The sequence below is a fragment of the Bufo bufo genome, chromosome 6 (genome assembly GCF_905171765.1).
Source record: "Bufo bufo chromosome 6, aBufBuf1.1, whole genome shotgun sequence".
NCBI lineage: Eukaryota > Metazoa > Chordata > Amphibia > Anura > Bufonidae > Bufo > Bufo bufo.
Genome location: NC_053394.1, coordinates 61,954,354 through 61,981,695, shown reverse-complemented (window position 1 = coordinate 61,981,695; position 27,342 = coordinate 61,954,354). Strand labels below are relative to the sequence as shown.

The following is a 27,342-nucleotide window of genomic DNA, read 5'->3' as shown; positions in this document are numbered from 1 at the left end:
ATCCAGACCCATTCAGCTTGAACGGGTCCGTGATCCATCCGCATCGCAAAAAAAATAGAACATGTAATAGATGTGTACGAGCTCATTCACACTAGTGTTTTTCAAAATCCGTAATTGAATGCACTTTGGCAGCCCCATTTCAGGTGCCTGCGCGCGTTGCGGATTACGTGTGGTTTTTCTACTCGGATTTTTCGTGCAAAAACTGCACCATAATTCAGTACCAGCAAAGTGTATGAGATTAGACAGATATCATGTACACTTTGCTTTTTTCTTAGGTGCAGAAATTGATCTGTCGTGCGGATTTTAAAATCTGGAGTGTGTCAATTGTTGTTGCGTTTTTCTTGTGTGGATCTGCAGAAAATGCGCACAAAAAAAAAACTAATGAAAGCCTGATTTTCTGCACATAACTCTGCACCGTGTGCAGCCACCTGTAAGTAAATAGGTAATGCAAACTGATCCATCATTTTTTTTTTTTAAACTGCTAAAATATTCTAGTGTGGACAAGCTCTTCTAGGAATATACAGATTTTTGTGCTATTTTGCCAAATATTTTTTTGCAAGGGTTAGGGGGGATTCACATCACATTTTTGCCATCCGTTTAATGTATATGTTGGGGGAAAAAAGTATACAAAATCTTAGCACACCACGCTTTTGTATCCTGTACAAAAAAAAATTATACGTTAATGTATACGTTTTTTTTTACAGTGGAACTCGATGGTGAACAGATACCACTGAATTGCATCAGTCTGAGGCATTCGTTTAACATAAAAGTTTTTTGTATACGTTAAACGAATGTCCAAAACGTGACGTGAATCCACCCGTATCTGTGTTGCAAAAACCAGGAGTAGATAACCAAACAGAGAAGTACATTGTAAAAAGAAAATTGCCTTCTATTTTAGGATCAATTTCTCAGGTTTTGAGTAAATAAAACGTATATATAAAAAAAATTCACCAAACATAAAGCAGGGGGTTTTTTTTGTTTTGGGGGGGGGGGACAAAATTTAATAGAAAGTCCCTTATTATATAAAATTTAAATAAAAATAATTTTAAAAATGTCTATAATAGCTCTGTAATTTTAGTGCCCTATATAAAAAAAATTGAGCAACTAATTCCCCACCCCCACCTTAAAAACTCTTACTGTACACAACAAAAAACAGTAGCATGTTTTACTATTCAATTTCACTTTCTTTTATTCCACAAATTCATCCACCCAAAAAATTAAATATAATCTTAATGTTTTAGAAAAAAAATATATGTACAAGTCATATAAACAATATGAGGTATGCAGTCTCTTAAAATTTACAAAACATATATATAAATTACATACATTATATACAATAGAAAACAGCAGTAAACGTCTTGGCTCCGTCCTTGGATTAGAATCACAACCGCCGTGACATCGATGGCTTTGTAAAACGTTTCATAAAAAGTTATACCAGTATATAAAACGTATCAGGGAAGGCTAGCGGTTGCCGCAGTGTCCATGGGGGCATGCTGGGCCGTGTAGTTTATCAGCACTTAGGAAGCCAGAGCATACCCCTTACCTTACTTCTATCAGTCAGTATATACCCGGCTACATGATTGTAGGTTTCTCACTAGAGATGAACCAGCGTCTATACTACATATATTTCTCTAAGGCCCCTGTGAGTCATAGGCACCATTTCTACCGCCACATGGTGCTTCCATGTAACATCTGAGACGTATAGAGGTGCTGTAGGATCTCAGACACTTCTATGGGTAGTTATAATGTGGCCACGTGCACAGGATCTATGTGTAGGCACTTGATAGATATTTACAGATCATATATAATACAAATATATAAAATTAAGTTAAAGGCACAATCTGTCAAGGAACAGTGTCCATAACATGGAAAATCAGTATATACACTGCAGCTAAGGCACTGTCTATGGCACCAACCCCTCGTTCTCACGCTATGGTAAGACTTGGGCCTACAGAGTCCAGCTTCTGTTAAAGTGCAAGCTGAATAAGGTCTTCCCATTGGGACATGTATCAATGGGGACACTTGTAGAACCCTTTGTCCCCTTCGATGTCCACCTCTTCATCAGAATCATCTGAGATGTCCGTGTCCATGTTCTCCTGGGAATTTGGGGAGGGTGAACACTGAGAACCATCCAGAGAAGAGTCTTTAGTTTTCTGCTCGAGGCTTAAACAGTTTTCCTGACCCTCCTCGCAGTCATTTTCTAGACTTTCGGTTTCTTCTTTCTTATTTCCCTGGGGGTTCTCCTAAAATAGAAATTTCAGTTAGCATTTTAATAAACGGCAACTTCTACAATCTGAAACCATGCAAGCCCTGTACCAGCGCTGTTGTGGTATTACAGGCAAGCAGCGCCCATATTTGTATCATAATCATTCATCACGTCGTAAAGATCAGAGCCATTGAGGCACCCGGGTAATTATAGGGGAAGCACAGGTTGCCGTCAGTCCTTAATGCTGAGGGCCACATGTGAGAGCAGCAACGCTATGTATGGGGAGATTGGTGGCACGCTGAGGCAATTATACTATACATGCTTTATTTTTGTATTATCTACAGATCCTCAATGTCCAGAGTGAAGACAAAAAATTCATAGATCACCTCCAATCAGCCGATGAATGAGCAAATGTTGACTGCTGGGCAACGTTCATCAGGATGAATGATGCCCAATCATCGACAGCACATCCCTATGTAATAGCACCCTATGCTTGGCCGATATACAGATTTAATACAGCAATGCTCCCCAACCAGTGGCTCAGGATCCACATATGACTCTTGGGCACCCTGCTTGTGACTAGGGATGAGCAAAATTCTGTTTTAGAAGTCTGCGTTCGGGTTCGGGTTACCACAGAATTGCGTTATAGATCTCCATACCATGGACCATAACACAACTCAAGGACGGATTGCATAACCTCATAATACAAGTCTATGGCCAGAATAACGGAAACCGGACGTATCCGTTATGCTGGCCATAGACTTGCATTATGACGGAATGCTTGGTCACGAGATCCATAACGCAATTCAACAGTAACCAGAACCCGAACGCGAACTTCTAAAACAGACGGTAACTCATCCCTACTTGTGACTTCCAAGCTTTTGACATTTCTGGAAACGACTGCACACTAGTGGCACCAGGGATGACATAGCGATACTAGATCTTAGTACTAGGGTCTAAACCACATCACCACCAGCAGTATAGGGTCACTAGATCATGTGCCTCTGGATTATTTATTCTAATATATTTCACTACATTTCTGCCAAATTTATTAATGTTGACGTGCATAGTTTATTGCTTGTTTTATATTTCATTAAGAAATAAGTGAAATAAATGAAAACTAATAATTTACAGGGACATTATCCTCGCTTGATCCGGGTCACTATATATTTAGTAAGACTCTTTACTATCCACCTACGCATACAAATGGTAAAACACTGAGTTACACTGACATGGAAAAGGACACAGGAAACGTAACTGTACCACTCAGTGTCAGGCAGCCTCCGCCAAGGCTAGTAAGATCATGGAGTGCCTCAAAAGGGGCATAGATGCCCGTGATGAGAACATAGTCCTGCCACTTTAAAAATCACTGGTCAGACCACACATGGAGTACTGTGTACAGTTATGGGCTCCTGTGAACAAGGCAGACATAGCAGAGCCGGAGAGGGTTCAGAGGAGGGCAACTAAAGTAATAACTGGAATGGATGGACTACGATACAACTGATATATGTGTACTGCACTTCAGTGCACAGGTCCAGCTTCTCTAGACTGAAAGCGCCGGACTGAAAAACGTAGCATGCAGCATTTTACTATCTACTACATAAGGATTGAGACACCGACGTACAGGTGAATGATCACATGCAATGGAGGTCATTCATGGTTTTGTACAGTGTTGCAACAAGTCATATCAGCCCATAACATTAACAATAAAATGACTTTCCAAGGAGTAAATAATGACAGTGACTACTACTTGGATTATACAACAGGTTTTAGACTTATTTGGTTTAAAATAAAATAAAATTTAACTTTTTTTTAGACTCAGATTGAAAGGATAATATGTGAACATTGTCAACTACACCTACTGGTGTCACCAGGACAGGCTTTGGCGGTTTTATATCTAATGCTATATTTTATGGACATTATTTTCATTTAATGCAAATCATTTTAGTGGTTGGTTGGATAGATAGATAGATAGATAGATAGATAGATAGATAGATAGATAGATAGATAGAATATTGAAATGACAGAAAATGTATAGATATGAGATAGATAGATAGATAGATAGATATGAGATAGATAGATAGATAGATACAGTAGATAGATAGATATTAGATAGATAGATATAATAGATATTAGATAGATAGATAGATAGATACAGTAGATAGATAGATATTAGATAGATAGATATAATAGATATTAGATAAATAAATAGATAGATAGATAGATAGATAGATAGATAGATATGAGATAGATAGATAAATAGAATAAAAAAAGAAATGACAGAAAATGTATAGATATTAGACAGATAGATAGATAGATAGATAGATAGATAGATAATAGATATGCTATTATCATAACCAAATGTGTGGTCATCCGGGCATGCTGGGGATTATTGTTCCTCCTCCCCAGGTCTAGACAGGCAGTTAGCACAGTCCACATACATTTCTATTCAGGGTTGCTAGTCAAAACAGTGTGTGAATGCAGCCCAGTAATTAACAGGATTAATCTGTGCTGAGTGGTAATGGGATGACGGTGGTTTACATAACAATTAGTGGCAGTGTAATAGCTGCAGCAGGGGCATCATACCCTGAGCTATCTCCCTGCTCCTAATTACAGGCTTTTAACATTATGACTGCCTGAGTGCCCCCTGTACCTACCTGCAGCAAGACAGCTATTTACCTTACTAATCAACCTGAAGAGTTTACACATCCACACAAATGACTTGGGCACACAACATCTAAATGGCCATGATCAAATTAGAAGATAGCTGCATTCAAATGATTCCCTCCTTAGAAACACTATTATTTACCTGCTTCAGACGCCTCCATTTGGCTCTTCTGTTCTGAAACCAAGTTTTCACCTGCAGAGGAGAAGATAACATTGTGTCACCACAGAGGAAGACGGCATGAAGCTTACTGTCACAGCTATAATACTATAGTATTAATGGGAGCAGTATAGTATAGCTGTGATGATGTCATAGTTATAGAAGAAATAATAGCAGCAGTATAGTATAGCTGTGACGATGTCATAGTTATAGAATTACTCATAGCATTATATCATAACTGTGATGATGATGTCATAGTTATAGAATTACTCATAGCATTATATCATAACTGTGATGATGATGTCATAGTTATAGAATTACTCATAGCATTATATCATAACTGTGATGATGTCATAGTTAAAAAAATATATTATTTCATACTTATCAGTACTATTGGTAGTAGTATATCATAGTAATATTTTAGTTAAAAGTAGTAGTGGCAGCAGTATAATTGTTTCCAGTTATTCCCAATTAGTTTTAGTAGTAGCAGTGGTAGACTAGTATTATTTCATATCTATTCTTCTTCTTATTATTATTTCATAGATGTTAGTTACATTTTCTTTAGGTCAAGGTGCCTAATATTAGAAACAGCAATGGTAATACGATGTCATAGTCCCCATTATTCTAGTTATTATTTATTTATTTCTTAGTTATCATTTATTAACATTATTTCATATTAGTATTTTCATGTCATAGTTTTTAGTAGAAATAGTATTATATCTTTATTAGCTCATGGATAGTAGAAGCGATGGTGGTATCATATTATAGTCTGTATTATCATTATTATTTATAAGTTATTGCTTATTAATGGGCAGCACGGTGGCTCAGTGGTTAGCACTGGTGCCTTGCAGCACTGGGGTCCTGGGTTTGAATCTGACCAAGGACAACATCTGTGTGGAGTTTGTATGTTCTTCCTTTTGTTTGTTGGGTTTCCTGCCACACTCCAAAGATATATTAATAGGAAACTTAGATTGTGAGCTCCATAATAATATATATAATATAATATCTGTAAAGTACTACCAAATATCTCAGCTCTTTGTGAGTAAAATAAAAAAAATTACCAATTATTACATAGTTATTAGTATTAAAAGTAGCAGTAAAATTATACCAATTAATATTATTATAGTTAGTAGTATAATTGTAAGTATTAGTGTTACATCATAGTCATTATTATTACTAGAATTTTGTTCTTATATATTATTTGTTACATGATATAATCTAATGGTAATTAGTATAAGTAGTGTTACAGTAATTATTTCATGATATTTATACTATTTTTAGAATCATAAATATTTCATTATTATATCATAGTTATTATTTCTTAGTATTATTACTATTATTATTATAATATCATAGTTATTATTTCTTAGTATTATTACTATTAATATTTTATCATAGTTATTAGTACTAATAGTAACATTTATACTATTGGATTATATCATCACTATTTCTTTAGCAGATTGACAAAAACTTATTAACAATTATCAATTATAACTGATATAAAAATTAACATAGTTTTATTATTTTAACAATAAATATGATAATCATGATAATATCATTTACTATTATAGGAAGATGATAATTATCAGTAGGTTTGCAGATATCACATGGATATTTTTTTGTATTTTATATCTTTTTATTTGTATCACTACTCAGTACCACAGATATTGTGCAGCATTCTATCTGACGAGGACTGTATATGGGATATAACAGGGAGCACTCACCTGTCTCTCACTGAGCTGCAGCATCTTGGCCAGTCTTTTCCTTTCTGGAGGAGACAAATATTTCTGTGTTTCAAACTTTTTCTCCAGCTCTATTGTCTGATCATTTGAGAACCGCACTTGCCCCCCTTTCCTTTTGTGAAGTGGTCTTTGTATAAATGGGCTCCAAAGAAGTGGCTTCCCTGCAAAATATATAAGAAGTAAGGGTTAATTACAGACAGAGGCAAGTATATTATAAATGGTGAGATAGATAGATAGATTATTATTATTATTTTGTATTAAAATGGAATTCATTTCATGGCGCTGTACATATGAGAGGATACATAATATAAAACTATTGCAATAAGCATGAACAAGACCATTACAAACTGGTACAGAAGGAGAGAAGACCTTGTCCTCTGAGGGATTACAATAGATAGACTAAGATAGATAGACAGATAGATATTAGATATATAGATAGATATAGGTAGATAGATAGATATTAGATAGACAGATAGATATTAGATATATAGATAGATATAGGTAGATAGATAGATATTAGATAGACAGATAGATATTAGACAGATAGATATATATTATAGACAGATATATAGGTAGATATGAGATAGATTGATGGATATTTTACAAATACGAAATGTCTATTTTTTACATATTGTTTCGTTTAATTGGAGGTGATACCAATCTTTGTGAAGAACACAATAACTAGTGTAGAGCGAATCAGGCTTCGGATCAGAGATCCCAAGTCAATTCGTTCAATCACTTTGGTTTTAATGCTGTCTCCGTACAGCATTAAAAGTTATTGCGTCCGTGTAGGCAAAATTCGTTTTGGCTGAAGTCGCACAAGACTTCGGAGAATGAATTCGGTAATCACTTCTGTGTCTTTAAAAACATTTTAATATATCAATCCAAACTTGGGTTTGGTACCGGCTGTTACCTTGTTACCAAACCCGACCGTGCATTGCTATAGTAAAATGTTTTTAAAGACGCAGACGTGATTACTGAATTCATTCTCCGAAGTCTTGCGCGACTTGCTAAACAAATTTTGCCTCTGCGGAGACAGTACATTTTAATGCTGTACGGAGACTCTGAAGCTCGATTCGCCCAACACTAATAATAAGACATAATATTGGTGTAGTGTCATACAAACAAATAGTTTGTAAATGAACCTAAAGATCAACAGTTCTTTAACCCCTTCCCGACATATAACGTAATAGTGCGTCATGGCGGCAAGTGACTTGCCGCATTTTGACGTACTATTACGTCTTGGTGATCACTGCAGGGGCCTGGCAGTCCCTCATAGCTGGGCCCCTGCTGTATCCGCCGGCATCGCTGTAAAAGATGATGCCGGCGGATTAACCCCTTCTATGCCATGGTCAGCGCTGACTGCGGCATTGAGAGTGCATGTGGCGGGTGAGGGAGCCCATCGGATCCCTGCGCTGCTGTGGAGGGGACCCTATGGGTGACAAGGCAGCCCGATGCCATGCAGAGGCTGCCCAATGCCTTGCACAGCATCAGCACCTGCCTTCTACGGGGATCGAGGAGATCCAGCCTCTGGCCCGTCTCCTAGGCAACCTGTTAGTGTATGACAGATGTATTGTAATGCATTGCAGAGGGGAGGATCAGACCCTCAAAATTTAAGTCCCAGAGTGGGACAGAAATAAAGTTTAAAAAAAAGCAAAAAATATGTGTTTTTAATAAAAAAAAATTAAGTCTCAAGTAAAAAAAGAAAAAAACACCCTTTTCCCCTGATTTTATAATAGGAAATAGAAAAAAAAAAGGAAAAAACACACATATTAGGTATCACCGTAACGACCGGATCTATAAATATATCACATGATCCAGCCCGTCCGATAAACAATATAAAAAATATATAAAACTATGTCAAAAAAAGCAATTTTTGTCACCTTACATCACAAAAAGTGCAAAACCAAGCAATCAAAAAGGCAGATGCCTTCCAAAATAGTACCAATAAAACCATCACCTCATCCCGCTAAAAATGAGATCCTACCTAAGACAATTGATAAAAAAAAAAAAATGTCTCTCAGACAATGGAGACACTAAAATATGTTTTTTTTTGCTTCAAAACTGCTATTATTGTGTTAAAGTGAAAGTTTACATATTAGGTATTGCCACGTCCATAACATCCTGCTCTCTAAATATATCACATTACCTAACTCCTCAGGTGAACACCGTAAAAAATAAAAATAAAAACAATGCCAAAAAAGCCATTTTTTGTCACCTAACATCACATAAAGTGCAACACCAAGCGATCAGAAAGGCATATGCCCCCCAAAATAGTACCAATGAAACCATCATCTCATCCCGCAAAAAAATTAAACCCTACCTAAGACAATTGGTCAAAAAATAAAAAAGCTATGGCTCTCAGACTATGGAGACACTAAAACATATTTTTTTTTGTTTAAAAAATGCTATTATTGTGTTAAACTTAAATAAATAAGAAAAAGTATACATATTAGGTATTGCCATGTCCGTAACGATCTGCTCTATAAAAATGTCACATGACCTAACCCCTCAGGTGAATGCTGTAAAATAATAAATAGAAACTGTGCCAAAACAACACATTTTTTGGTCACTTTGCCCCATAAAGTGTAATAATGAATGATCAAAAAATCATATGCACCCAAAAATGGTACCAATAAAAACTCAAACTCTTCCTGCAAAAAACGAGCCCCTGCACAAGATGATCAGCAGAAAAAGAAAAAAATAATCTCTCCGTGGTCTTCTAAATAACTGGTTGAAGCCCAACACACCTCAAGTTAAAGAGCTAATTTCTCAGATGTCTCAATTTATGTACATGGATAAATTAGACACGGAACACCAAAAAGAGAAGAAGACCAAAAATTTCTTTCACAAATGGCAAACATTTATTGAAAAACATATTCCGCGGGGAGATATTAATGAGCTGATGACTTCCTTCAGATATACAGAATGGTACTCGAATGCAGTGCTAACTGGGAGATTGTCAGCTTTGAGGGTAGATAATTGAGGGTTATAGCCTAAAAATAATGCTTGAAATTATGGAATGGGAGGGGATTGTAGGAATAGACATCCTGGAGAGTGGGGAGGGGGGGATAGGGAGGGAGGGGGGAGTTGTGTCATTTGATATTATTTTATTCATTTGTCTTCTGATATACTTATAAAAACAAAAAGTGATGTATCATATGCATACATATGTGACATGCTGAGATAATGACATGTAAAGATGATACATTTTGAATAAAAATATGTTTAAAAAAAAATAAAAAATAAGGCGTTCAGAAAATGGAGACACAAAAATATAATTTTTTTTTCAAAAATGCTTTATGGTGTAAAACTGAAACAAACAAAAAAAGTAGACATATTTGATATCATTGCGTCCGTAACAACCTGCTCTATAAAAATAGCATGTGATCTGTCAGATGATGGTTGTAAAAAATAAAAAACAGTGCCAAAACAGCCATTTTTTGGTTACCTTGCCTCACGACAAACGTAATATAGAGCGATTAAAAATCATATGTACCCCAAAATAGTACCAATAAAACTAGCACCTTATCCCCTAGTTTCCAAAATGGGGGCCATTTTTTGGGAGTTTCTACTGTAAGGCTCCATTCACACGTCCGTGGTGTGTTGCGGACCCGCAAATTGCGGATCCGCAACACACCCGCCCGGCACCCCTATAGAAATGCCTATTCTTGTCCGCAAGCTGCGGACAAGAATAGGACATGTTCTATCTTTTGCGGAGCTGCGGACCTGAAGATCGGGGCCGCGCTCCGCAAATGCGGATGCTGACAGCACACTGTGTGCTGTCCGCATCCTTTCCGTCCCCATAGAAAATGAATAGGTCCGCACCCGTTCCGCAAAATTGCTGAACGAATGCGGACCCATTTGCGGACGTGTGAATGGAGCCTAAGGGGCTTCAAATGGGACATGGTGTCTAAAAACCAGTCCAGCAAAATCTGCCTTCCAAAAACCATATTGCGCTCCTTTTCTTCTGTGCCTTGCCGTGTGCCCTTACATCAGTTTTTGACCACATGTGGGGTGTTTCTGTAAACCTCAGAATCAGAGTAATAAATATTGAGTTTTGTTTGGCTGTTAACCCTTGATGTGTTAAAGAAAAAAATTGATTAAAATGGAAAATGAAAAAAAAGTGAAATTTAGAAATGTAATATCCAGTTTCCTTTAATTCTTGTGGAACACCAAAAGGGTTAACAAAGTTTGTAAAATCTGTTTTTAGTAACTTGAGGGGTGTAGTTTCTACAATGGGGTCATTTATGGGGGGATTTGCACTACGTAAGCCCCACAAAGTGACTTCAGACCTGAACTGGTCCTCAAAAAGTGGGTTTTGGAAATTTTCTTAAAAATTTTAAGAATTGCTTCTAACATTCTAAGCCTTGTAACGTCCTAAAAAAATAAAATGACATTTACAAAATGATGCCAACATAAAGTAGACATATGGGGAATGTTAAGTAATGAATATTTTATGAGGTATCACTTTCTGTTTTAAAAGCAGAGAAATAGAAATTATGAAAATTGCTAATTTTTCAAAATGTTTGGTAAATTTGGGATTTTTTCATAAATAAAGGTGAAATATATTGACTCATATTTATGACTATCATGAAGTACAATGTGTCACGAGAAACCAATCTCTGAATGGCTTGGATAAATTAAAGTAATCCAAAGTTATTACCACATAAAGTGACACATGTCAGATTTGCGAAAAATGGCCTGGGCAGGAAGGTGAAATCTGGCCCGGGGTAGAATGGGTTAAATAACTGTTTAACACACATTTTCTCTGGATTTTGTTGGATAGCTCTGGTCAGGGTTGTCACCTTGCCTTGATACTGTTATTCATGGTCTTAAAGGGGTTGCTCATCAAACGGCATGTATCATGTTGGCCAAGGATGCCCAACCTGCGGCCCTCCAGCTGTTGCAAAACTACAACTCCCAAAATGCCTGGACAGCCTACAGCTATCAGCCTACAGCAGTGCATGATGGGAGTCGTAGTTTTACAACAGCTGGAGGGCCGCAGGTTGAGCTTCCCTGATGTAGACAAAGTTAATACACTTTCAATCACATTATACATGGGTCGTATCCAGAGGTTACGACCACCCTGTAATCCAGCAGCGGTGGTCGTGCTTGCACTTTATAGAAAAAAGCAACGGCCTCTCTGGTGGCCAGGACCATGGAAGCACACATGCGCAGCGGCTGCCATCACGGCCACCTTGTATCTGTGCTGTAGCGGTGGTCATCACCTCAGGAAACGAGCAGTGTATAATGTGATGGAAAATGGATCCAGCCAGCAAAGGAGGCAATATGGACAATCACAATACATTAGTAACTGCCTTGTATTAACTGCATCTACATGATAAATGCCATGTGCTGAAGTGAAACAACCTTTTTAACTAGACAACCCCTTCAATGTCCTTATCCTTGGTTTTCGTTGGCACAATGATGTTCTTATAGACGATTAACACGGACTAAGACTTATATCTTTGCTTCTACTACTTTGGTTTATTGGTAGTCGTGCCTCTCGGCTTCTTCCACAAGATTAACTATCTACTGAAGTAATGATACTGCACAAGTCCATCACCTCCGGCTTTATCTACCGGACTCATGAAAGAGATCGACATTATTTATTAGTTCCATCTCTTTGCCTATATAACCTTGGGTGAGATTTGAGGACCATTCATGGCTAATCTCCCATTCAGCCTTTAGATACTAGTCTCATGTCATCCAATACCAGCAATGGGGAAAACTGGACATCACAGGACAAACCAATTAGAAATTCAACACAGAATAATTTACAAAGATCAGATGTTATCATATGGTCAGCAAAATAGACCAGTGTGATAGATAGATAGATAGATAGATAGATAGATAGATAGATAGATAGATAGATAGATAGATAGATAGATATGAGATAGATATGAGATGGATAGATAGATAGATAGATAGATAGATAGATAGATATGAGATAGATATGAGATAGATAGATAGATAGATAGATAGATAGATAGATAGATACATAGATAGATAGATACATAGATACAGATAGATAGATAGATACATAGAGATAGATAGATAGATAGATAGATACATAGAGATAGATAGATAGATAGATAGATAGATAGATACATATAGATAGATAGATAGATAGATAGATAGATACATATAGATAGATAGATAGATAGATAGATAGATAGATAGATAGATAGATAGATAGATAGAAGAGAGACTCTCCATACTGCTGGGGGAAGAGGAGAACACAGCGGCCACAGCAGCACAATATATTACTGCCTGCCATAGACTGAGAGGAGCCTGATATACCATGGACTCCTTTATCCCCACCCTGGACATGTCCGCACCCCCCAACCCTACCCAATTATTTCCCACTTGCTTTGGCAATGCTAAAATGTATTAAGTTCTGCCAATAAAGCTTATTTGATTTGATAGACATGAGATAGATAGATAATGGGAGAGAGAGAGAGAGAGAGAGATAGAATATTGAAATGACAGAAAATGTATAGATATGAGATAGATAGATAGATAGATAGATAGATAGATAATCGAAAATATCCACCAGTAGCCATGTTTCGGTTCACATACTGGAACCTTTCTCAAGTATGTGAACCGAAACGTTGCTACTGGTGAATAAATCTAAAAAATTTTACTGAAGTTGGTGCCGTGGATATTTTCGATGTTGTGCAGTTTACATATTTGGGACTTAGATAGATAGATAGATAGATAGATAGATAGATAGATAGATATGAGATAGATAGATAGATAGATAGATAGATAGATAGATAGATATGAGATAGATAGATAGATAGATAGATAGATATGAGATAGATAGATAGATAGATAGATATCTGTCTCCTATCTATCTATCTATCTATCTATCTACAAAGTACAAAGAAGAGTATATTAGCGTCTGGAGGAACGACATACGAACATCCCAGAAGCTGACAGTATACCAGAGCCTGCAGAGGAAGGACAAACTGGCCCCATATCTGGAGAAACTCCCCAATCCAAGAGACTGACAGATCGTGAGACGGTACAGACTGAGCGCCCACAGCCTGCTCATTGAATCCGGGCGTCACCGACAGAGGTACAAGCCCAGGGAGAGCAGACTGTGCTAACAGTGCGACCAGGAGGCCGTGGAGGATGAGTCTCATTTCCTGCTGCGGTGCCCCAAATACTCAGCAGTGAGGGAGACTCACTTCAGGAGACTGTCTGATCTCTGCCCAGACTTCATCTCCATGGAGGAGGAGGAGAGACTCTCCATACTGCTGGGGGAAGAGGAGAACACAGCGGCCACAGCAACACAATATATTACTGCCATAGACTGAGAGGAGCCTGATAGACCATGGACTCCTTTATCCCCACCCTGGATGTGTCCCCATTCCCCAACCCTACCCAATTATTTCCCACTTGCTTTGGCAATGCTAAAATGTATTTAGTCCTGCCAATAAAACTGATTTGATTTGATATGAGATAGATAGATAGATAGATATGAGATAGATAGATACTAGATAGATATTAGATAGATAGATAGATAGATAGATAGATAGATAGATAGATAGATAGATAGATAGACAATCTTTGCTTTGCAATTAATGATGCTACTAGTACTGACGTGGCCCTGTATACACTATATAGTAAGATTAGAAGTCCTGCTTCTTTCACTAGGTAGGGGGCGCTCTGGTGGTTGTGGCTGTCTGCTTGCTGGGGGTCAGTTATTGTCAGGGGTCTGTCCACACTTCCTGCCTGTGTTTCCTCTCTGGTGGTCTGTATCTTTAGGCTCCTCAGTTCTGCAGTGACCAGACATTTCTTCACCTGACACGGAGTCTTCAGAACAGCCATAAATATGTGACATTGCTTTCATGTCACATAACAAACCGCAATTGTCTTAATCATTCCAGAATACATATTTACACCGACACCTAATGACTTATATACAGTGTTAGCCAACAGTATGTAGCATGGTTCAGTATTGTGGTGTAATACTCTGTCTATAGGATAACCCCTGCATGCACTATATGGCAGTGTACAGTATTGTGGTGTAATACTCTGTCTATAGGATAACCCCTGCATGCACTATATGGCAGTGTTCAGTACTGTGGTGTAATACTCTGTCTATAGGATAACCTCTGCATGCACTATATGGCAGTGTACAGTATTGTGGTGTAATACTCTGTCTATAGGATAACCTCTGCATGAACTATATGGCAGTGTACAGTATTGTGGTGTAATACTCTGTCTATAGGATAACCTCTGCATGCACTATATGGCAGTGTACAGTATTGTGGTGTAATACTCTGTCTATAGGATAACCCCTGCATGCACTATATGGCAGTGTTCAGTATTGTGGTGTAATACTCTGTCTATAGGATAACCTCTGCATGCACTATATGGCAGTGTACAGTATTGTGGTGTAATACTCTGTCTATAGGATAACCCCTGCATGAACTATATGGCAGTGTACAGTATTGTGGTGTAATACTCTGTCTATAGGATAACCTCTGCATGCACTATATGGCAGTGTACAGTATTGTGGTGTAATACTCTGTCTATAGGATAACCTCTGCATGGACTATATGGCAGTGTACAGTATTGTGGTGTAATACTCTGTCTATAGGATAACCCCTGCATGCACTATATGGCAGTGTACAATATTGTGGTGTAATACTCTGTCTATAGGATAACCTCTGCATGCACTATATGGCAGTGTACAGTATTGTGATGTAATACTCTGTCTATAGGATAACCCCTGCATGCACTATATGGCAGTGTTCAGTATTGTGGTGTAATACTCTGTCTATAGGATAACCTCTGCATGCACTATATGGCAGTGTACAGTATTGTGGTGTAATACTCTGTCTATAGGATAACCTCTGCATGCACTATATGGCAGTGTACAGTATTGTGGTGTAATACTCTGTCTATAGGATAACCCCTGCATGCACTATATGGCAGTGTACAGTATTGTGGTGTAATACTCTGTCTATAGGATAACCCCTGCATGCACTATATGGCAGTGTACAGTATTGTGGTGTAATACTCTGTCTATAGGATAACCCCTGCATGCACTATATGGCAGTGTACAGTATTGTGGTGTAATACTCTGTCTATAGGATAACCTCTGCATGCACTATATGGCAGTGTACAGTATTGTGGTGTAATACTCTGTCTATAGGATAACCTCTGCATGCACTATATGGCAGTGTTCAGTATATTGGTATTATACTCTGTCTAGGGGGTTACTCTTGCCTGCACTATGTGGCCCCTGGTCAGGTGCAGTCTACCCCTATGCTGCCCTCTGGCTTGTGCAATGCTCTGCAGTCTACCCCTGTGCTGCCCTCTGGCTTGTGCAATGCTCTGCATTCTACCCCTGTGCTGCCCTCTGGCTTGTGCAATGCTCTGCAGTCTACCCCTGTGCTGCCCTCTGGCTTGTGCAATGCTCTGCAGTCTACCCCTGTGCTGCCCTCTGGCTTGTGCAATGCTCTGCATTCTACCCCTGTGCTGCCCTCTGGCTTGTGCAATGCTCTGCAGTCTACCCCTGTGCTGCCCTCTGGCTTGTGCAATGCTCTGCAGTCTACCCCTGTGCTGCCCTCTGGCTTGTGCAATGCTCTGCCTTCGTCAGTTAATGTTCTGCTTAGAAAAATAGGAAGCGGCGGTTGTTTGGCCCCTGCAGAGTCTCATCCCACAGAGGAAATGAACAATATCAGAAAAACGGATCCTGGTTATCAGAGGCCGAGTGTTTCCTGAATGTGTCTGTATTGAGGATGTCGATAAAATAATCACCAGGGCGCACAATTCCGAGGAAGAGGCGGCAGGAAAGCACTTAACAGCTCCCCGGCCAGATTTACTGCTATCCAGGGCTCAAGGCTTCCTGCAGGGAGGAGGGGGCCACACTGCCCCCCACCCGGCCACACTGCCCCCCACCCGGGCCACACTGCCCCCTCCCGGCCACACTGCCCCCCACCCGGGCCACACTGCCCCCTCCCGACCACACTGCCCCCACCCGGCCACACTGCCCCCCACCCGGGCCACACTGCCCCCCACCCGGCCACACTGCCCCCCACCCGGGCCACACTGCCCCCTCCCGACCACACTGCCCCCACCCGGCCACACTGCCCCCTCCCGGGCCACACTGCCCCCTCCCGGCCACACTGCCCCCCACCCGGCCACACTGCCCCCTCCCGGGCCACACTGCCCCCCACACGGCCACACTGCCCCCCACCCGGCCACACTGCCCCCCACCCGGGCCACAGACGCCTGGAAACTGCCCGGCTCCTCTGACAATAAGAGGTCGAAAGCAAATCGGACGAGCGACATGATCTAAATCGTTACAACCAGGCAATACATGTGACATTCTCTCCTAAAGCTAAGATTAGTATGAGGACCAGCCCCAGAGGAACCGCATCAAATGGATGGTGAGAGATCCGACCAATCAGATCGGCAGGAGAATCATCTGTGGCAAGATAGACATGGATAGATAGATTTATAGACGGATAAATAGAAAGATAGATATGAGATAGATAGATAGATAGATAGATAGATAGATAATAGATAGATAGATAGATAATATTAGATAATAGATAGATATATATGAGATAGATAGATAGATAGATAATATTAGATAATAGATAGATAGATAATATTAGATAATAGATGAATATGGATATTAGAAGAGATCAGATTGTTAGATTAACGATAAAGAAATAATACATAGAATTTATACAAAGATAATATATTAATAACTTGATGGATAGATAATATATTAATAGACAAAAAAGAAAAATGAAACTGATGGATAATACATGAAAGATCGATGAATTGATGGACAGATAGATAAATGTTTGACAGACAGATAGATGGAAGATATTAGATGATAGATGAATATTAGAAGAGAACAGATCGTAGAATTAAACGATAAATAAACGACAGACAATGTTTACACAGATAATATATAAATAACTTGATGATAGATGAAAGATCGATACATAATACATTGTATATAGATAAATAATAGATAATAATTAATATAATAATATATAAATAGATTGACGACTAGATGAGTGATGGATAAATGATAGATCCTACATAGAAAGCTATAGAGGGGCCACAGATGCCACGATAATTATTGTAATGTAATAAAAAAGCATCCGATATTCAGACCCATTAACGACAATCAACATAGAACAGTTTTATCCCGACCCATACAATGAATTTTACCATAAACCCAACCATTATCGGTCACGATTGCTCGGCCGTCGGCTGTTCTTAGTGTATGGGGTCTTTCCTCCCTCACGGATCAGATCGGTTTTATTTGCCGCCTCTGATTGCCGTGAATCCTGCGGTTACTTTGACTTCAAAAGAACATCAAATCAGCCAGAACCAGAAATCAGAGCAGTGCACACAGTGCGATTATCACAGAGGAGACGGCGGCTGCCTGCGACATTGTATCCTATATCACTGGTGTGCGAGTCAGTGCGACATTGTATCCTATACCACTGGTGTGCGACATTGTATCACAAATCACCTGTGCGACATTGTATCCTATACCACTGGTGTGCAAGTCAGTGCGACATTGTATCCTATATCACTGGTGTGCGACATTGTATCACAAATCACCGGGGAAGATGGGCAGAGGTGACAGCCACTTGCCCCCACTAGTAACCAGTATAGCTAATACTTGTAACTGGTGTGGGAGAGAGAGAGAGAGAGAGCAATAGTTTACAGCAGCCACTTACATGCAGCTGGTACTTACCCAGAGAGTCGTGTCTGATGAGGGCATGGGTGTACTCGCTCATGGGTCTGGAGAATGGGTACAGATGGTTTGGGAAGGTGCCAGTTCCATAGGAGGCTGCCAGTGCTGCAGGGTGGGCAAAGGCTGGGTGGATGGGGGTGGGCTCGTAGACTGGGGTCCGGTATGTGGCCACCAGGCTGGTGAATGAAGAGTTAGGAGATGGCAGGGTCGGGGTGGGCAGAGCTGGGGTCCCAGTAGAAGCTCCATTCCTTCCCAGGATGTCATCGATGTAGAAGGGCGTTGGGTGCACAGGCTGCAGGGGGGTGGGCGCATACAGGGGCATACTCAGACCCATGCCAGCGGAGCTAGGGTGCTGCTGGTACTGCATGTCTGGGGTCCTCACTGTCCCCTCTCCTGGCACAGTCCCCGAGGTCAGGTGTAATCCACAGATATTCTGCCTTCCCTTCAGGCCAGACTGAATGTGACATGTACCAGCCCCACAGCAGCCTCCATGGCTTTCTATTGGCAGGGGGCGGCTCCTGGGCACTTCCTGCCCTGTCCCTGCCGCCTTCTCATTGGAGGAGGGAAGGAAGGACGCCCAGCCCTGGTAATACCCACCTTGTAAGTGAAGTCCATGGGGGTCCAATCACAGGCAGGAGGGAAGGCTGCACTGCTGTCGGCCCCAGAGCTGACACTCATCATCCAGGGAGATCCAGGCTACAGACTATAATCTACAGGACATACTGAGATGTATAATGTATATAACACCACTGAGATATATAATGTATATACTACCCCTGATATATAATGTATATGCTACCCCTGATATATAATATATATATACTACCCCTGATATATAATGTATATACTACCCCTGATATATAATATATATATACTACCCCTGATATATAATGTATATACTATCACTGAGATATATAATGTATATACTACCCCTGATATACAGTGTATATACTACCCCTGATATATAATGTATATACTACCACTGATATATAATATATATATATACTACCACTGATATATAATGTATATACTACCACTGATATATAATGTATATACTACCCCTGATATATAATATATATACTACCCCTGATATACAATGTATATACTACCCCTGATATACAGTGTATATACTACCCCAGATATATAATATATATATATACTACCCCTGATATATAATATATATACTATCACTGATATATAATGTATATACTACCACTGATATATAATGTATATACTACCCCTGATATATAATGTATATACTACCCCTGATATATAATGTATATACTATCACTGATATATAATGTATATACTACCACTGATATATAATGTATATACTACCCCAGATATATAATATATATATATACTACCACTGATATATAATGTATATACTATCACTGATATATAATGTATATACTACCCCTGATATACAGTGTATATACTACCCCTGAGATATAATGTACTGTATATACTATATCTTATATAGTATCACTGAGATACATTTTGTACACTACAACTGAGGCAAAGTACATTGTAGATGCTATATAACCACTGAGATACAGTAAATATATTATTATCGCCAGTGTAATAATGTATATACAATTATTCCCAGTGAGATACCCTGTAAATACTATTACTGCTACTGAGGGTCAGTGTATATATTGTAATTACTACTGACATACAAAGTACCGACTATTATTCCCACTGAGATACAATGTATATACAATTATTACTACAGAGATACCATGTATTTATTATCAGTGAGATATAATGTATATGTTATAATCTATATATTACCACAGATATATAATCTATATATTACCTCTGAGATACAATGTATAGACAATTATTACTACAGATACGATGTATATGCTATCACTACAGTAGATACAATGAGTACATGACACCATGCTCTGTATGTACAGTGAGATACAGTGTATATACTATCAGTACAGTAGATACAAATACCATCACTATGTGCATTGTCTGCAGATTTTAAAGCAATATTTGCTGTGAGCGCACAGAGCCATGGCTCAGCCCGGCAGGTATCACTCCCATCATGTAAGTTACAGAGCCCTCTACCCAAGTGATGGAACCAGTTACACGGACCTGATACAATAAACGGGAAATCGCCTAATGTACCAGAAACAAAATTTTTCGCTAATTTTTCATGGTTAAAAAAACATTCAGATGTGCCAATTATAACATTGCACTGTTTTAATGAATTCCATTTACAGCTTTAATATACTCTATTCACAGGGCATGCTTGGACTTGTAGTCCTGCAACCAACGAAAGCCTCACACAGATAAAACCCAATAGAAATAGTTTTCTGCATTTTATAGCTTTTCATTGGAAATTGTATTTACATTTATACCTCACACTGTAAACGTGATTATTATAACATTTGGGAATTTAAATATGTATGTGTGTGTGTATATATATATATATATATATGATTTATATGTATGTGTGTGTGTATATATAGATATATGATATACAGTAGATATAAAAAGTCTACACACCCCGGTTAAAATGTCAGGTTTCTGTGATGTAAAAAAATGAGACAAAGATAAATCATTTCAGAACTTTTCCCACCTTTAATGTGACCTATAAACTGTACAACTCAATTGAAAAACAAACTGAAATCTTTTAGGTTATGTGTGTGTGTCTTTGGACAGAACCAAAAAGTCAACCAGATCATCAGGGCCATTATTCAGGAATAAGGTATAGTAATTTATTTTATTGCTTATGATACATTGTTTATTCTATTATATTTCACTGTATGGATAGATATGAGATATAGAGATTGATATTAGATAGATTGATAGATAGATTTTGCATAGATAGATAATAGATAGGTAGATATTAGATAGGGAGGTAGGTTGATATTAGATAGATAGATAAATAAATAAATAAATAGATAGATATTAGGTAGATAGATTCATTAAGTTAAAGGGAACTTGTCATCAAAGTTATGCTGCCCATTCTAACGGCAGTATAAAGTAGAGACAGGAGAGTTGATTTCAGCGCTCTGTCATTTATAAGTTAAAAGTAAGTGGTTGCCGAGAACCAACATCACAATCCTTGCAGACTGGGCCTGGAAAAGAGTCACGGCCACCTGAGAAGAGTCCTGGTTATTCCTGAATTCCCGCTCTCCCGCCCACCTGCTGATGACTGACCGTCTTCTACCTAGTTTTCTCCCTTTCTCTCTAGGAGAGAACTGCCAATCATCAGCAGATGGACGGGAGAGCAGGAGATTAGGAATAACCAGGACTCTTCTCAGGTGGATTTGACTCTTTTCTAGGCCTGGGCTGCAATGATTAATGATCCTGGTTCTCAGCAACCACTTACTTTTAGCTGATGAGTGACACACCGCTGAGATCAGCATTTCTGTCACTATTTTATGATGTCCTCAGTGAGATCAGCATAAAGTTGATGACAGGTTCCCTTTAAATGCACTTGTTTGTGGATTAACCCCACATGAGGTTACATAATGGGCAGTTAGTGTTATCTAGTAACTCCTTGATATCACTGATTGATTCCAGGGCTGGATGTACAGGATACACATTTAACCCCCTGGTGTTGGTGACATTCATCCTCCCTAGTAGATGACAATGCAGTGGATGGCGGTCCCATCAGGCTCCTGTTAGCACATTGCTACAGACAGCCTTCTACCTGCAGACTACTCATGGTAATTAATTGTTAATGAATTATCTGAGTGTGCTAATGTCCTGTCATCATCTCTGCACCATGCTGAGTAATACACACCTTTCATCTTCTAGAATGTGTGAAGTCAGCAACACATTACCTCAGACACTGGACACTTGGAAGGGGGGGGGATGGGAATTTTTCATTTGTGGTTGCAGTTTTCTTTCCTCTTTGCTTTGTGAGGTTGCGCCAAATTTATGAAATGGCGCACAGCAATAATATATTTGGCAGAAGTGAAATGCGGCGTATGGCTGTGTCTGTAAGAGTGCACCAGGGGGTGGCCTGATGTGGAGATGCAACTTTTTAAATGTTGCACATCATAAATGAGACTTAAAGGTGTTCTAATAAGAAACCCTGACCTACTTTTCAATCCGCTTCTAAAAGTGGCGAGTTACAAAAATATCTACCAAATGTTGCAGACGGCTAATTTATACACTATAAAACTGGTGGCATCAAGACACCTATCAAAACGGAGGGCGTGCCACGTACATAAAGAGAATGCCGGGGCATGAAAAACGCAATCGCCTATATTCAAAAACAATGCCCACTGCCACAAACAAGTAAGACTGCTGTCACACTAGCGTTTAAGTTTTACAGTATTGAGATCCGGCAGAAGATCTTAATACCGCTAAAATTCAGCTTTGTCCCCATTTTGAACAGAATGCTCCAAAATGCATTCCGTTCCGTTTGGTTGCGTTCCGATATCGGAGAGCAAACCGCAGCTTTCTTTCCGTCTTGGGATGCGGAGCGAAACGGATCCAGCAAGACCCACAATGCAAGTCAATGGGGACGGATCCGTTTTCTTTGACACAATTTGACACAATAGAAAACGGATCCGTCCTCCATTGACTTTCAATAGAGTTCATGACGGATCCATCTTGGCTATGTTACAGATAATACAAACGGATCCGTTCACAGTGGATGCAGACGGTTGTATTATCAGTAACGGAAGCGTTTTTGATGATCCCTGTCGCATCCAGCAAAATCACTGGATTAATGTACAATCTATGTCAACAAAGAGTGACGTAGTGTGCTATCATGAAGTCACTAATTTATTTATTTGATTATTTATTCATTTATTTATTTAATTATTTATGCATTTGAGTGGGAAACCATCTCCCTTTTTATGTAACAAAAGGCTATTTCTGTCATTTATCCTGTTATTTATCCGTTTATTTATCTACCCTTCATTTAACCAATTATTTATTAAATCAATTAATTATCTACACAAATATTTAGCGGTCTTTTTATTATGATATACCGATCACTGGTTTTAATACATCACTTATACTTGTTATATATATATATATATATATATATATTACTGATATCTGTACCTTTTACTACTTATGTGTTTTGTACAGACTTAAAAAAGCGGTCCTTTGAGCCCCGAAACGCGTTGTCCTACAATAAATCTGATTGTACCTAAACATCCGGTTGTGATATGCGCCTTGTGTCCACACGCTCACTAGACCACTGAAGTCCAGAGGAGCCCTATTACTAGTTCCAGTGTCCACCTGAACGGCGGCTTGGCCCCCGCCTAAGGTGTTGTCTCGGACACAGTTGGCGGCACCAACCAGTTACTTGCTGTTGTCCCCAGTGTGCCTTCATTGTAGTTGCACCCTATCCGGCGCAAACCCAAACAGGTGAGCAGAATTTACTCACCTTAATTTAGAGGACACTGTCTTGCCTCTACATACTCACCCTATGAGCGCCTTCTCTTCCTCTGGCCATTTCTTACCTCCATGTGATTGACAGATCTCTCCCTACACACAGAGAGGAAAGCCTGAAGATCGTGATCTGGCGACGGGGGAGGGGAGGTGGCGGTTTGCTTGGTTTTCAGCCAATAGCAAGACGCTACTGGGACGAGCCTCCCTAGCGTCACCCATGATGCTAGGGAGGCTCGTCCCCGTCGCGGCCTGCTATTGGCTGTCCACCGCCCTTACCCCCCCAATCGTCAGATGTTTTGATCTACCCGACAGGGAAATGCGGCGGCGGCTGTGCGGGCATCAGAAGCGACACGGGTGCTGGGGACTGGGGTAAGTATAACCTGTGTGCGGTGCCCAGGCATTTTGGGGGGCATTATATGGGTTGGATAATCCCTTTAAAGGTGCAACTTCATGGAAGGAAGAAAGGTATACATATATTTTTTTGGGGAATTTATATAATTCCAGGATACTTATGATACAATTTCATAATAGAAAGAATAGAAGGAAAGGAGAGAAAATGAAATGTAGGAAAGGAAGAAGCAAGGAAGGAATAAATGTATATTTTTGGGAATTTATATAATTCTAGGATACTAGGAAAGAAAGGAAGGAAGGAAGAAAAGAAAAAGAAAGAAAGAAGACACAGGAACAAGAATATATAAATATTTATTTGTACATCTTTTCCTAAGCGGACACAATACTGCCTGTGAATGATTATGTGTATTGTGCAGACTGATAGAATTAGTCTCCTCCATGTTGGAGCCCCGGCTCTCCTCCAGTACGCAGAGCCATGTGATGAACTTGCACGGCTTTCTGAGGTTGTAATGGTTTTAATAGCGCAGTTGTTACATTCCAGCTCTGCTGCATAATCCGTTCAACAAGCAGAATGAAGCGTTTAATTTTGCAGTCCTGGGTAACACCTGCTTTCTAGGGGCTTGTGAGACCCCAGCGCTCACTTCTCTCTATCTGGAATCCCATAAACTGCCATGTCACAGTTATTCCACGGAATATTGTTTTAATATTGCTGGGGCCGGTTTTATAGTTAATTGTATTATGTTTACAGCCAGGCTGGGCCTTGGATTTCTCCACGTTCCTCGGTATGATTTTTTGGTGTGTTCAGAGAGTCACATCTAATAAAGTGCAGCAGTTGTGCCCTTTTTATATAGAGGGCCAGGGAGTTCCAATATTTTCACTCTGCTGGATACTGGAGCCAGTAAAATTCATGAAATTTTAATTATTTTTGGGGAATTAAATGGAGTTTTTTTTGTAGGACAAAAACTGATTTGCACTTCCTATTGTAAAGAAGTGCAACAAAGGAAATTGTTAAAAGGTCTTGTTTTTTTCTCCCCTCTGTGACATTTTTTATAGAGTGAATTAGATGCATTTTATGGCTATTCGAAATTATTTTTTATCCTGCCGACATGGTGGATTGAAAGTGGGGATCCATTAAAGAGGTGTGAGCGTTTTATTGTCCGCCTTTTTACACAACAATAAACATCCATTCATTTCATGCTTCAAGGAACTCGTTTCATTGGGGGCTGGGGGGCGGGGGGGTCACGTGTGCTCACAGTCATCCAGGCGAAGTAAGCCCCTTCATGTCCCTAAAAGCTGGTCAAGTACAACCTCATGTTTATGAAGCTTAGCGAGTAAACCCAGCCATAGACACAACTGGTCTTGTTAAAAGCAAGAAAGGGTCGGATATTGTGTGATCATCTAAGGCCCCTTTCACACGAGCGAGTTTTCCGCGCGGGCGCAATGCGTGACGTGAACGCATAGCACCCGCACTGAATCCGGACCCATTCATTTCAATGGGTCTGTGTACACGTGCTTTTTTTTTTAACGCATCACTTCTGCATTGTGTGAACAACATATTCTATATTCTGTGTTTTTCACGCAGCCCTGGCCCCATAGAAGTGAATGGGGCTTCAGTGAAAAACGCATTGCATCCGCAAGCAATACGTTTTTCACTGATGGTTGCTAAGAGATGTTGTTTGTAAAACTTCAGTTTTTTATCACGCGCGTGAACGCAATCGCAGACAAAACTGACTGAACTTGCTTGCGAAATGGTGCGAGTTTCACTGAACGCATCCGGAGCCAATCCATCACGCTCATGTGAAAGAGGCCTAAGGCCCCTTTCACACGGGCGAGTTTTCCGTGCGGGTGCAATGCGTGAAGTAAACGAATTGCACCCGCACTGAATCCGGACTCATTCATTTCTATGGGCTGTGCACACAAGCGGTGATTTTCACGCATCACTTGTGCGTTGCGTGAAAATCGCAGCAAGCTCTATTTTGTGCGTTTTTCACGCAACGCAGGCCCCATAGAAGTGAATGGGGCTGCGGGAAAATCGCAAGCATCTGCAAGCAAGTGCGGATGCAGTGCGATTTTCACGCACGGTTGCTAGGAGACGATCGGGATGGGGACACGATCATTATTATTTTCCCTTATAACATGGTTATAAGGGAAAATAATAGCATTCTGAATACATAGTACAATAGGGCTGGAGGGGTTAAAAAAAATAAAAAATAATTTAACTCACCTTAATCCACTTGTTCGCGCAGCCGGCATCTCTTCTGTCTTCATCTGTGAGGAAAAGGACCTTTGATGAGGTCACTGCGATCATCACATGGTCCGTCACATGATCGATCACCATGGTAAAAGATCATGTGATTGGGTTTGCCGCAACGCATCCGGACCTTATCCAGACACGTTTGTGTGAAAGAGGCTTAAGGCCTCTTTCACACAGGCGTCGCGTGTGAGGGCCGGATAGAATGCGGATGCGTCGCAGGAAAATCGTGAAATTTTGCCTGCGAGTTGGGTGAGTTTTGTATGTGATTGCGTTGCGTTCTTTAGTTTTTTCCACGTGAGTGCAATGCATTTTGCACGCACGTGAGAAAAAACTGAAAGTGGTACCCAGACCCAAACCCAAACCTGGACTTCTTCACTGAAGTTCTGGTTTGGGTTAGGTATTCTGTAGATTTTATTTTCCCTTATAACATTCTTAATACAGAATGCTAAGTAAATTAGGTATGGAGGGGTTAAAAATAAAAAATGTAACTCACCTGATCCACTTGTTCGCGCAGCCCGGCTTGTCTTCTTTATTCTTCTTTGATGACCTGGGAGGTCATGTCACTGCGCTCATCACATGGTCCGTCACATGGTCCATCACATGGTCCATCTCCATCGTGATGGACCATGTGATGAGCGCAGTGACGTCACAAAAGGTCCTTCTCCTCCAAGGTCATTAAAGAAGAAGAAAGAAGACGAGCCGGGCAGCGCGAACAAGTGGATGAGGTAAGTTTAATTATTTTTTTTGTTTTTTTTAACCCATCCCTAATTTACTTAGCATTCTGTATTAAGAATGCTATTATTTTCCCTTATAACCATGTTATAAGGGAAAATAATA

At 39.7% G+C, this 27,342-nt stretch overlaps 1 protein-coding gene and 1 long non-coding RNA gene across 2 annotated transcripts; one reads left to right on the top strand and one right to left on the bottom strand.

Annotated features, from left to right (window-relative positions):
• Nucleotides 1-1,163: 1,163 nt before the first annotated feature.
• On the bottom strand, nucleotides 1,164-19,014 carry HHEX (hematopoietically expressed homeobox). Its single transcript, XM_040436537.1, has 4 exons — nucleotides 18,525-19,014; nucleotides 6,755-6,933; nucleotides 5,016-5,066; nucleotides 1,164-2,243 (listed from the first exon to the last, which is right to left on the bottom strand). The coding sequence occupies exons 1-4, from the start codon at nucleotides 18,889-18,891 to the stop codon at nucleotides 2,010-2,012; spliced, it is 831 nt and encodes a 276-aa protein (XP_040292471.1). The 5' UTR covers nucleotides 18,892-19,014; the 3' UTR covers nucleotides 1,164-2,009.
• LOC121004352 lies at nucleotides 12,133-26,820 on the top strand. Its single transcript, XR_005779695.1, has 2 exons — nucleotides 12,133-12,171; nucleotides 26,668-26,820. It is a non-coding gene; the product is annotated as an uncharacterized LOC121004352 (long non-coding RNA).
• Nucleotides 26,821-27,342: the final 522 nt, after the last annotated feature.

What these genes read in the sequence shown, in the direction of transcription:
- HHEX (XM_040436537.1), bottom strand. Translation starts at nt 18,891, where the DNA reads ATGCAGTACCAGCAGCACCCTAGCTCCGCTGGCATGGGTCTGAGTATG. An exon ending in CATCAGACACGACTCTCTGG is followed by an intron (nt 6,934 to 18,524) that starts GTAAGTACCAGC and finishes TATATTTTGCAG; the next exon opens with GGAAGCCACTTCTTTGGAGC. An exon ending in AATGGAGGCGTCTGAAGCAG is followed by an intron (nt 2,244 to 5,015) that starts GTAAATAATAGT and finishes TTTCTATTTTAG; the next exon opens with GAGAACCCCCAGGGAAATAA.